A 13,737-nucleotide genomic window follows, 5' to 3' on the forward strand; every position below is an offset into this window, starting at 1 on the left:
CTGATTTTTACTGAAATCACAACTTGCAAATTGTCATGTGTAGAAAATTGTGGAAATAAAAATAGACTCTTTAAATGTGGGAAGTGATTAAAATTTATGGTGTGAATGCTATATGTAAGTGTTGAAAGTATAAAGACACCATGTTCATTTTGATTTTTGTTATTATTTGCTTGGTTGCATGAAAAAGCTATCTCTTAATTGTGAGATGTTTAAATTTAGACAATAAAAATAGCTACCTCCCCCCCATCTAAAGACATCTTGGAAGGAGCTAAGCAAAATACTAAATTCAGCTCTCCAGGTAACCATTAAGAGAATGTTATTCTTACTGTGGCAAATATGTTCCATTCACTTTACCTTGAATAAGTATGTACTCTTAAGTAAAACTCTTAAAAGTTGATAAAAGTTAAAAATTTTGACCTGATTCTTTTATGCTTCAGTTTCCTATTATAAAATGAAGCTTTAAAGTAAAATCTTACATTACCTAAAGTACTTACACACTATGATGAGATCAACAGAAAAGTTTAGTAAGAGTTAATAATTCTCTACACAGTAAGGCTTTGTATCTTGCAGTAAAAGGGGGCACAATCCCAGATGCAATGTAATGAATAAAAGGAAATGTTGACTAGACATGGCAGCTCTTGAGGAAATGCAAACATCCGTAGGAAAAGGCATCAATGGTGCTGTAACATAAGCACTTTGTAGTGTTTGGACTCAGAGCACACTGAATGCTGATGGACTGCTGTAATTCTGGCTTGTCTCAATGGCCTGATACGGTTTCTGTCCAACTCTCATCTTTTTCAAACCACAATGTACAGATGTTTTGAGGGTTGGAGGGTTGGTTGCAAGTGGTCAGTGTAGCTGCAGGGCTTGGGTGTGCTTCTCATGTAAGCAGCAGGAGATAAATCAGCTACTACTGTAGCTGCAGACTGACAGATTGTCCTCTGTGGACTGTCCAGTTTAGGAGGGGGACACACTTGTGAAAATATGCATCTCTTCTTGCATGTTGGTCAGAGGAAGCATGCTGTCCTTCAAAAGTTTTACAGTTTTTGTTTGTTCGTGGGGTTAGTGTGTTCATAGCTGTCTTTTCTGTGCTCAGTTCTGGCAGCTTTCCTCTGTGCTGTTTGTGTCAGCCCTGATATTACAGGAGGGCAGCCTCTGTATTGCTACAGTGCTTAAAATAATGAATCCCAGGGTAGGAGTGCACAGCCTGTGAGCAGCTCTGTGCATGGACATCTTTTCATACACACCTTGCTTTCTACAGGTGAAGAGGAGGCTTTAGCTGCAAATCTGGTGAGTCTTTAGTAGGTACATGTGAAGAATTACTTTTCTCAGCAAATTTGAAGAAGTTTTTGCAAGGACTATTGACACATATACATTTTAAACAGCTGCTTAAATGTTCAGTAGAAAAATTTTGAAACAAATTGTCAGTTGTATTTTCCATGCTCCTGTATATAGGCAATTAAGAGAAATCAAAAGAATCTTTACCACTTAAATAAGCCAACAAGACATGGCTTAAGTCAGTGTAGGCTTCTATTCTTCATAAGATCGTCTTCTAAAAGGTTTTGGAAGCGAGCCTCAGACTATGTAGTAATAGTTTCCACCAAGCGTACCCAAGGTGTTTAATTAAAATCTTATTGAAATATGCAGATAATTGTTGAAGCTATTTTTGTAGCACATTTAAATACGTATTAATGTGACATTTTATGGAGACATTTTTATTTTTTAAATAAGCATATTGCCTTAAGTATTAGTGAATTATTTGGAAACTCATTTTTATTTCTCCATATTAGATATATTTTAAAGATGGATATATACTTATTTATATAGTTTACTGTGCCGTTTACATTCCAAACATCATGAAAGAGGCTTGCTACATTTTAAATAGGCGTGATCTGAGTGTATTTTACTTCTGTGTTGAAAGTACAGAGCAAACACCAAAAAAGTGAGGTTATTAGTGTGGTTTTAGTACTGAAGTTTATTATATGATTTGCTGTAAAGATTATTTCAAGGTTTTTTTGTGTTTAGCTCTGATGCTGTTACAGTGTGACTGGAATTCTACATATGGATTTCTTTATGCTACTGAAATGAATGTGGAGTTTGAAGTTTACAGAAGCAAGTTGTAGTTCAGTGGACTGTAGTAAGAATCATTTCACTGAATGTTCATTTTATCTGAAAGATGAGTTAAGGCTGGAGTTTCACATTCATATTGGATTCCTTCAGGAACTGTCTTTTTTTCTCCTGGACAAGGTGTTAGCTGTTGCCTAGGTAACAGTCCAGGGTGACTCTAATTCCCCTCTAGGGACAGGGTTATCACTTCATGTATTACATTTCTCATTTGACTGGGTGAGTAACATTTTTGTCAAGACTGCATCTAAGTTGCTGTTTTGGTTTTCAGGGGAAAGGTATTTTCTGAATTACTCTTTCTTACTGTGATATTCTCACTTTGTGCAGTCAGTCTACAACAGAGAGAGAGACTCCTTTGAAATTAGAGTGGCAATTACTGACATTTTTTCCTGAAAATTTGCCTTCTCTATGTTAGTTTTGTTACGTTAGGCAACATGTAATCCAGAAGGAAAAGAGGATGCAAAGGATGGGGTTTGTGTGCATTTTGTAGCTGCAACAGGCTTTTGACCATGCAGAGTCTTTTAAAAGTGTCAGAACATTACCCAGGTTTGGATTGTCCATTGCAATTGTTCACCTCTGTTCCTCACTGGGATATCTTTACGGTATGCTTTAAATTTCAGAGTTATCTTGGATTGCACAGAATTTTATCCAGTCAAATTTTTAATTTCTGCAAGGCTGAGATTCCACAGCCCTGCTTGACAACCTGTTCCAGTGTTGTGGGATTTATTTTTTTTTAATGCTGTGTTTTCCTCATCCTCTACACTTGCTCCTAACTTTCTTGGTGTGTCTCATGAATGTTGCATCTCAGTCCTTTTATTATACTCTACCTAAAGTCTGGATCTGACTTTTCTTTATCAATACATTAGATAGTTTATGACAGCAAGCAGATCCTCCTTCTCCATTCTGAACAAACTTTGCTTCCTCTTGTTATGTAATAGTCCAGCCTCCTAACTGTTCTGGTGGGGCCCCAGATGTTTTCTCTCCAGATCATCAGCTGTCTGGGTACGGCACTTCAGCTGTAGAGTGCCAGATAAAGGACAGTAATCACTTCCCTTCATCTCACTGCTGTGCCTTTGTTAATTCATCCCAGTAGCCTCTTGTCTTTCAGTGCTACAAGTAACATGATGCTGAATCGTGTTGGGTTTGTTGTCCACCGTGAATTACAGGTTCTGCCCCAAAGCTGCTTGACAGGCAGTTGCCCCTCAGCCTCCACTGTTGCATGGAGTTATTTTGTTCTATAGGTAAATACAGTTCTTACCAATTTGGCTGCACTAATGAATGCGAGCCCTTTGTTTTCCCATCCTGTCAGATCCAGTTTCTATTTAGATTTAAAATGTCCAAGGTCTTGCTCAGAATGCAAGTAAACTTCTTTTAGGTGCAAGAATTTGAGTGCTTCAACATAATTTTTTTCCTCAGATGTTATCTGGAATCTCTTTACAAGGGATTACCTCACAGAATTCCATGTGGCCTGCAGTCAAATAATGTTACAAAGATGAGGAAATGAATTTATCTCCAACTTTTTTCCAGTAAGTTTGCCAGAAGGACAGCACTGCTTTTCTTTTTCACAAGGATTGATTGTATATTAGGCATTCAAAATTCACGGGCTTTACAAACTAAGACATAGAACCAGATAGGAATTTCACATGCAAATATGAGATTTGGTAATATTCCTTGAAAAGAGAAAATAAATGGACCTAAAAGATTTACATCTTCTCACCTACAAAAAATACTGACAGCATGGAGGGAGCTGATTTTATGGCTGAAACTGCATCTCTCAGAGACTGACAACAAGACATGGTAATAGAGTGGAAAAAATGCCCTACATGCACTTCAGTTAATCAAAATCTTCATGCTTTGGATTAAAAGAAACCAAATCATAATTGTTTCTTCCACCATTAGACATTTCTGATATAGATATTACTTGTCTACTCATAATACTTACCCATATGTCTATATTGCATATGGTGGCATATGTACCCATTAAAGAAGTATACAGTGCCCTATGATGACAGGTTCACAAAAACTAATTCCTCTTGAGATCTAAACAAGACTAACTCTATTAGTCTGAGCCTGCATTTCAAAAAATGAGATTGTTGCATTGCTGAAGAATAGTGGGATAGCTGTTAACTCTGTTGAAGTTCCACATGTTGAAAGGATATACTCTTAAAGTGTCATGGATAAGGACCTTATTTCTTACCCTGAAGCCTTAATAATGAGTATTCAGACTTGCCCATAATCTTGTTAATATTCCTTATTAGTGAAAGTACCAAGTTCACAGTTTGAACAGTTAAAAAAATACTTCATTCCTTCAGAAATTTGAGACAGGTTATGAACTCTTTGCAGACAGTGGAACAGTCTTCATCTCTGATTTGCTTTGGTGTCCTTTCTTTGGGATGTAAATGTTTCCCTGAATTGTCAGTGCCAAAGACTGAAGTTTCTGGCAGCCATTCATCTCTCTTGACTTCTGATCTCAGCTCAATTTCCCCATTCCATGAAACATATATAGAAGTGACAGTTTAGAATCTCCTGCATGCCATGTTTTTCTTTCTTTGCTGTTGGATGAACATTACCAAGAGCACTGGGATATCCTCCTCTTTGAAAGACTATCCAAAAAGGTCTGTACACAGTGGTTTTTTACTGTACAGGTACATCCAGAAGGATCAGATACTGTATTCCCTACAGATCTCTGAGGTAATAAGTCTGAAATTATCTGCTCATGCTTACTTGATATGTCTTGTGTCTAGTGCCCAGATGTGTACCAGAAGTTTAATTCTTAGGATGGTTAGACAGTTTGAGAATCCTTGCAACTCTACATGACCAGTATGCTGGGGATGACATGGTTTATTCTGCCTGTGATCTTTAATCATAAAAATATCTTTATTCATCTTTATTTGCTTCATCAATCTAAATAGTGTTCAGAACTATTACTGTTAGTTCTCCATACAAATATTCATTTAAAGATGAATGTATTTCCTCCAAGGCAAAGCCACAGATGCTACAACTAATTAGAGGATGTGTTGAAGTAAATTATTTATTTGAAAAATTGTTGTATTTCATGGGTGAATAGTGGACATTTTCTCATTTATATTTACAAAATCATTCATTATTATATTTTTAGCATGCAAGTAATTAATATCTTCTTTTAGTTACAGTTCATTGCCATGAAAAGGAGGATATGATAGCTTGCCTTATGAAACAGGTTTATATGTGAAATCTGGCAGGTATGTGTATTAGTCTGTGGGGTGAGTATGCAAAATAGCACCAAATATCATTAATACCTTCTTTCTTAAGTATTTTTAGCCTGTCAGTAATTAAGTAGCTGAAACATTATTAAAGTACATGTATTTGTAATTAAATTCATAACAGTTTACATTAAGGGCTATGTGCCAACTTATCTCTAATGATGAGCTTTAAATAAGGATTGTGAAAAGGCTGAGGAATGAACACTACTTCTTCCTCCGTTGGCACCAGAACCCTGACTGCATGGTGTTGTCTGCTGCTTTGATCTCTTTTTAGCTGAGAATTGGATCATTATTACAATGTATTTGATTTCAATGGCAAGTTGTTCTTACTGTGTTTTCAGATACTTTTTGCAGTTACTCATGTTACATGTGAACATGTGGATTTCTGCTTGAGGTGTAGGTTCAGAAACTGCTGTGGTGGATTTTGTGTAGCTTCCTGACATAGCTTGAAATCCATACTCTGAATCATGAGTATTTAGAATATTACTACAGCCACAAGGCAGAAATTCTTGCCCAAAGAATATTAAAATAGCTTGTTGATATATTGATAATTTGTTGCCTTATTTGTAAAATTTGTTACATTCTAATTTTAATATAGGTAGCACAACGACCTGTGGAATATGAGTGATGACAAACCCTTTTTATGTACTGCCCCTGGATGTGGCCAGGTAATGGTGTGAACTGAAGTTATTAGCATTGTTCAAATAAAAATAAAGCAGTGAAATGTATTTTTAGAGATTGAAGAAAAGGGGCTTATGATAATTACTACGAAGTATTTATGTTTTGCTGAAAAGCAAGAATTTATAGCATGTGGGTCTACACCAGCCAATGATTCCAGTGAAGGTGAAGAGAGAAGTTCATGTCCCAGATGCCAGCTTTGTACTGTAGAACAGAGGGAGGAAGTCAGGCTCTGGACATCGTCTTCCCTCTGGAAGGGCTGCTCCCCCACTTAGTGGAAAGAGGACGGAAAGACAGACTTAAGTCTCTTAGTGTGATAGAATGCAGAAATTTCTCATTTATGCTGTATGCAGAGATAGGGTGCATGAATTATGGAGAGCTGGGCATTTGGAACTCAGGGCAGTAAAGTTCTAAGGGAAAAAAAAAAGTCCCTTGCTTGTTTCACCCTGTCTTACAGTGATCCTGCATTTTTAATTTCCCTCACAGTTCCATATGCACATGTCCTTTCTCATGGAAACATTCTGAATTACTGTACTCTGAGGTGAATTTCGTTTAAGTATTAGTTCCTGAGAGGTGATTCTTGACATGGATCTCTTATATGTGGAATGACTTAAATTAGTGAGGCATAACCAGAAACATAAATTGGAGCTCAGATCTTCACAAAGAAAATTAAGAATTTCAATGTTTTGTGTAAAATGTGTTCTTTTTAGGAAAACTGCATCTTGGGAAACATTTTCTTAGATTATGTCAATTGAAACACTAACTTCACCCACAATTACAGATGCATGGCAAATTAGTGAAAATAAACAAATAGTGAAAGTAAGAGTATCTCTTTTACAGAACTTAGTTTGTCTGCTTGCTGCTTTTTTTATAGCATATACCCCAAATATTGGGGAAAGTATACATGAAATGAGCAAACCTGAGAGGTTTTTAAAATGCTGGTAAGGTTTAGATAATTCACAGCGTTTCAGTTGTCTGGCATTGTTCTAGTGTTACCTATTCTACCTGCCTCTTGTTTTATGTAGTAAATTGTCAGGGGCAGGAGCTATAGTATTTCATTTTATTTTACCTTTACACTATTAAATGCAGTGAAGTTTGTGATTACAGATCAATTCTCATTAATGTGGTAATACACACAATGCAGTAATCAAGTAGTGGTGATCAATTACTAGACGTTGTCAAGATCTATTAATACAGCAAATGGCTGTTTGCTGATGGTTGATGGAGGCTGCAGCACTCTGAAATGTTATCTTGGACTTTTGATAAATGCAAGTACTTATACTGCAATTTCCCTGGTATATTTAGTTATTACAAACATAACATAATTTGAGTTTTATAATATTTCTGCTTGGTGCTGTTGACCAAGGAACAAGATATATCTGCCTTAGAGGGTTTTATTTTAACATAGTAATGGTAGTTTTACATGTTGTAAAAGTTGCTTTCTGTGGAATGTCGTTTGTTGTGTTCACACTCCCAATTACAACTGTTTCTTAAAACTTCCTGCCGCAGCGTTTTACCAATGAGGATCATTTGGCTGTCCATAAACACAAACATGAGATGACACTGAAATTTGGGCCGGCTCGTAATGACAGTGTCATTGTGGCTGGTAAGCATACACTTGTATTAGGTTTGTTCACTTTTCTGCTGGAATGGGCATGTGCTTTATGCATTTTCTGTACATAATGCGTAGATTCACATTAAAAGAATGTGATACGTTTTCTGCACTAAACTTGTCTGCAGTGTGTGCTTAGGCAGTGTTTTCTTACATAATTGAAGCCAGTAGTATTCTCCATAAGTTACTTTTATTCGTATCTGATATATGACCCAAAATATTTTAAAATTATCAATACTTATGTAATTGATTTAATTATATAAGCATTTAATAAAAACATGCTAATAAAGACTACTCCTAAGAGGACCTGTAACTAAATTAAACTGTATTTCAGTTTTAATTATTCATTGATATTACTTGTCTCTTCAATGTTAAAATATGTAGCATCTTTTACATATCATGGTGATATTAGAAGAATGAATCAGTGATTATTCTTCCAATGGGATAGTAAAAGAAAGATCAAATCTTTTGTTTTCATTTTGGCTTAAATTCAAAGTACTTTATTCCCACCTCTGAATTCATGTTATACCCTTAGTAATTACAACTTTTGTCCAGGATCAGAAGTAATCACCAGTGGATGATTGACTGCATTATACATTTGAGAATTTTTGAATGATAGCACACGCATACTTAGCATGTGCTAAGTATGCTGAAGTTACAGTCAGTCTGGGTTTTTTTTCAGTGGTGGAGCAGCCTAAATGAACTTCAGAAAGACTTTCAGACTTTTTCTAGTTTTTTTTTCCTTGTACATTGCTAATGTGTTACAATGAGCAGATTAAAAAAATATTGCTCCTAAACTAGCAGTTAAAAATTGTAAAACTCTGGATGTACTCCTTGTCAATTACACCACAAGAAAAGGGACCTTTCCAATAATCAGGTATTTATAAATGAAACCATGGGAGTGTCTCTGTGCAGCCACGTTCCAGTGTAGAAATTGTTGTAGACACCAGGCTTAATAAGTCCACACAATCATGCCACTTTACAGTATTTTAAATGCTGGAAACTTCATGTCAAGTGTAGTTAATTTTGACCTGATAATAACAGTGAAATAAGGCAAATTTATATACTAACAGGAATTTTCTATAAAGATGTTTTTGAAACTTCTTCATGGGATAGTCACCCAAATGCCAGAAGTCTTATGATTCCAGCTTGATCCAGAGGCATCATAGGAGTCAATGCAATCTTGTGCACAGTCACAATTTCCTTCAGAAGTTTGTGCACTTGGAAGTAACCACTGCTGTTGTCAGATTAGGAAAGGAGGCAACCTGGCTTTGAGCTGTGCACTTCTCTCATCTGTTTTCTGATTAAAAGCCTTCATATAGTCCTTATCTCTATTTGCAAATAGAGTCAGCTTGCTCATCGAAGTGTTCTGCTGTGCACTCCCTGTGGTTCGAGGCCACAAAGGAAATGCCGTGGTTCCCTGCTAGAATCGGCAGGGTGGTTTGCAGGCTCTGGGTGCTTGTCTCCAGCAGGTGGAGTTTGCCTGCCAGCTGCCTCCCCTCAGGGCAGAATGCAGCCCGAGGGATCCCAGCCGCTTCCTCGTCTCTTTCTGTTTGTTTATACTCTGAAAATTATTTAGGACAAGTAGGTTCATAAATGGTATTGTAAAAATAAAATTGTGGGGGTTTTATACACTTCTTTTCAGATCAGACACCAACACCAACTCGATTCTTGAAGAACTGTGAAGAAGTGGGCTTATTCAATGAATTAGCAAGTCCTTTTGAAAATGAGTTTAAAAAGGCTTCGGAAGATGACATTAAGAAAGTATGTTCAAAACATTTTTTTCTTCAGATCTTCCACTTTTTTAATATCAGAAATTCCATTGAAAAAGTAAACTTTGGATTTATGTATTGCCTTCTAAACAATACCAATAATCATGTTAGCTGTTTATATGTGCTGTCTGTAGAGAACACAAGTCTATGATTACTCTCCTGAATTTTAGTTAACCTGATTAATTTTCATATGTAGCATTGATAATGGGACACATTGTCCTAATCATGTAAGTATCTAGTATCTATTGAAGTTAACCACGATGGTTTTGATTGAAATTTCCTGAGGTCCTGAATAAGCAAAAAAGGAGTCTGAAAAGTAAAGTTTTTACAGAAAGAAAAACACTCATGAAAACAATAGTATGTGAACACTGATCATTTTGATTGGTTTTGAATACATATGTTACTGTAAGAATCAGTCATCATGATAATGAGAATTAAGTTCTGACTAAATTTTAGGAAGTATCAGTAATTTGGTTATGGTTATATTCATTGTGTGTTGAAGTCACTTTTGCCTAGAAGCTGTTGATTACAACATAAAGATCTACTTATTTTTTAGTGTACTGATTGAAATATTATAAAAACTTGAACTGTATCTGTTTAGCAACTTCATGTTTTTGCCATATTTTTAAATGTTACTGTTGTTATTTATTTCAGTGCTTCCCAGTCATAACTGGTTAGGAACTTAAACATTTAAATACTTTTGCAAGTAAAAAATTTTGTTCAATGTCCCCTTTGACTAATTTTGTCTTTAGTTGATTATGTCGTTGACTTCTATAGGTAGTGATTAAAAATATGGTTTTATACCTACTTATATAAGTTTTGCAGAATCAGTGGCTTCATTTTGTTTCAGTAATGATTTTGAGAGGTACTTGTGAGTAGGATGGATTATTATCCATTCCTGTCCAAGCCTCACCCTTACTTTGTAACAGCTGTATCAAATAATGGATTTATAAGTTTACTTTTTTTAGTTGCTGTATGCTGACTGTTTTCAGACCATGATATTTGGTCAAATTGATTTTTGACTTAACAAGACTATTTTCTGTATAGCTCACCACTGTCTTGGAGAAGGTTCTATCTATTGTAAAGTATTTTAAACATTTTGTCCATTTCTTGAGTCGATACTAATTTTCCACGCTGCCCTCTGTATTACAAGAAGAAACACAGTCCTGCCATATCTCTGGATGATTTAACAAAGTGTGGAAAAATGTACCACAATAACACACTTTTTAGGGCATTGATGGTTGAGTTTTTTCTGTAGTATTTCAGTCACTTGTGATATGAGAAGAGATTCCTCTTCTTACAGTCTTCCCTGTCTATTAGTAATATATTGCACAGGAAAACTAGGAATTTAATTGAAGAAAAAGCATCTGGAAAAACTTCTTTGGGGGAAATTTCTTCCAAAAGTATTTAGATAGGAGACTAGACAGGAATATAGGCTTTCAAATCTATAGTATTGTTTTAAGTACTTTTATAGCTCAATTTCTTCAAGGCATTCTAGATGTCCTGGTGAATTTTACCTGTGTAGTAATATAAAATTTGCTTTTTCAATAATTATTAGCTGCAATAAGCTTGAAATTCGTCTGTACTAACTTTCTCAATTTGGAAATGTGGTTATTAGGCTTTTGTGCTTTGTAGCATGAGATCTAATAATATACAGAAGGATATAATACCTTAATTTAGCTGTAATTTTTTAACTGCAACACAGTCCTTCTGCAGCTATAATTTTCTTTTGACCCTTGGAAATGGAAAACTTCAGGAATGTTGTTAATTCTCAAGGAGAAAATATTTAGTCTAACATAGGTGTTGAAAGACATTTGTGTAACTGAAGATTGGTGTTCATGTAGGTGCTGGTAAAATAGCCTTGACTGGTAATGCATCTGCATCAAGACCTTTCAAACATCAGCACCTCTGTCTTGTAATGGGCTGATATTTCTCTTCAGCTATTTATATTTTCTTGCTCAGTTTTGTTTTCTAAACATTGACTAATTTTGTTTTACATTGTTGCTCATAGATGCCTCTAGATCTGTCCCCTCTTGCAACACCAATTATAAGAAATAAAATTGAAGAACCTTCAGTTGTAGAGACAACTCATCAAGATAGTCCTTTACCTCATCCAGAGTCTACTACCAATGATGAAAAGGTCAGAACCTTTATTTTTCCTTTTTTTTGGAATTTATTTTTCTGATCATCTGTAAATTTATTGTATGTGGTGATAGCCATGCTGTAGTTGAAAGGAAGAGAGATTTCGTTTGCTACATTCCAGTGGATATATAGGTGACTTGTTCAATTCTTCAGTTAGCTTTGTTCACTAGAGTAATTGCTTCCAGTAAAGCTGGCCATCCAGTAAAGCCAGAAAAGACATAAAATTTAAGATTTACGTTATCTTAGAAAAGACTAAAAGGGCTCTTTATTTTTGTTTATACATCATCATTAGTAGTGATCACTTCAATATGGGACTTGCAGTGTTTTCATCTTGTGGAGTTCTCTTGAAGTACAGAAAATGAAGCAAAATTAGGGAGTTAATTATTTCTAGTCTTCAATAAATACAAATAGTAGGAGCAGACCATAATAAAGCATAGAGATGGCTCTAGTCAGTCTTTATGTGCCTCTTCAGTGGGCAGTGTGTGTATGAGGGGCTTAGATGCCTCACTCCCAGGAATCAGCAGGACTTTTTTTGGATCCCAGGTAATTCAGGTTGGAAGGGACTGCTGGATTTCCTAGGGTCCAGCTTCCTGCTCAAAGCTGGGCCTACTTCTGAGATCACACCAAGTTGCTCAGCACTTTACACAGTCTGGTCTTGAATCCTCTGTGAGAGAGAGGCTGCACAGCCTCAGTGCCACCTGCTTCAGTACCAGGCTGTTCCTGTGGGCAGAGTGTTTTTCTTTGGATCCAGTCTGAACCTCTCTATTTCAACTCTTATACTGCCAGAGGAACTTCTGTGAGGACAACCTTAAGTGTGCGACAGAAGTTGTAAAGAGTTTTAATTCAGATTTGTCCTTACTAAGTTTTCCTGAGTTTCGTAGTTAGCAAGGATGAGTAATCATGGTTAATCAAGGCAATCGTGCAGTCTCAAAAATAGTAAAAACATTTTAAAGGACTATTATAAAGAGCTGTTTGGATTAAGTGAATCATAGTTCAAATTTTAAGTCTTTATTTCAGAGATTAGTTTATTTTTTTGCTGCAAATACTTATTCCAAGTAATCTAACTTTGGCAGAAGATAATATTACTACCTTCATACAATCATGTGTCAGTATCCCATTAGCATCATTACAAGTGAAAATTTGTCTCAATGATGATGCAATTTGGGTGTGTCACTGTGACAGTGCTGCTGCTCAATGCCGTTCTCGTGTCTGATTGTAGAGACAAGCTGAGCAAGGCTGAGGGTGCTGCTTGGAGTGTACAGCTCTACATGACCTGCAGACATTGAGAAATGTGAGCAGAGTGCTGTTCAGTTAGATTTTGTGTTCTCCTTTTGCAGATGTATTGAAGGAGAGAAGGGATTTTTTTCAGGGCATAGATGGTTTTAACTGTAACCATTTTGTTGGCTGCATGTATTTTAGTAGTCTTAAATGATTGCAGTCTATTTATGTTTGTGCAGGGCAGTTCTAATTGTCCTTGTAGATGTCAAAATAATTCCTTGGAGATTCTCAAAAAAAGTATGCTTAATTATTTTCCAGGCTTTGTAAGAGTTCCATGAGTTCTGTTAGGCTCAGTAAGAGTTGGTACTTTGCTTTGAATAGACCAAGATATCAACAGAAGTGTATAAAGTCTTTAAACCTTAAAGTAGTAAGAGCTTTCAAACATTGTAGTTGTTTATTAACAGGACTTTAAAAGGGCAACCCTCAACAGAGTTTTAAAAGTTGATTAGTTGTTGCCAAGTAGCTAACTGCATAATTTAATTACTTTAGAACCAGTTGTTTTCTTATAGTAATAATCAAATACAGTATTAGTTCTGGCCATCTACATTTCTGTATAAAGAATTCTATGTATTTTTGATAGCATTAGAAAGTTATTGCATGAAATTTGCTTTCAGATAGGAAATACTTGCAAATATGCACATCTGAGAACATTTAAAGTAACTATCCTGTTCTGTAATTTCCCATTCAGTGGGTTTTAGCTTCAAGAATAGGAATTACAAGAGTTGGAGAAGTCCTTTTAGTAAGTCTAGTACCTTTGGGTGGGCTTAGACTTCTGTCCTGTAAGGAAAGGTAGGTAATGGTAAGGTCACTTTCACTTAATCTTATGACTGCAAATTCAACCCTGTTTTTCTTGTTCTTTAGGGGAGTATATTTACAATTTATTTTATTC

General features: G+C 35.8%; 1 protein-coding gene across 5 annotated transcripts in view; it reads left to right on the forward strand.

Moving 5' to 3' along the window:
* The window catches only part of ATF2 (activating transcription factor 2), a 48,699-nt gene that overhangs the window by 3,812 nt on the left and 31,150 nt on the right, over window positions 1-13,737 (forward strand). For 3 of the 5 annotated variants that reach the window (XM_066554068.1, XM_066554067.1, XM_066554072.1), the window contains exons 3-7: window positions 5,271-5,345; window positions 5,965-6,034; window positions 7,554-7,650; window positions 9,302-9,420; window positions 11,440-11,568. In XM_066554068.1, the coding sequence (XP_066410165.1) occupies window positions 5,987-6,034; window positions 7,554-7,650; window positions 9,302-9,420; window positions 11,440-11,568 (393 nt within the window). In that variant the 5' untranslated portion in view covers window positions 5,271-5,345; window positions 5,965-5,986. Of the gene's footprint in view, window positions 1-1,261; window positions 1,291-5,270; window positions 5,346-5,964; window positions 6,035-7,553; window positions 7,651-9,301; window positions 9,421-11,439; window positions 11,569-13,737 lie in introns of all 5 variants that reach the window. The other 2 variants (XM_066554069.1, XM_066554071.1) reach the window with 1 other exon arrangement.

Source organism: Molothrus aeneus, chromosome 7 (assembly GCF_037042795.1).
Source record: "Molothrus aeneus isolate 106 chromosome 7, BPBGC_Maene_1.0, whole genome shotgun sequence".
NCBI classification, from domain to species: domain Eukaryota; kingdom Metazoa; phylum Chordata; class Aves; order Passeriformes; family Icteridae; genus Molothrus; species Molothrus aeneus.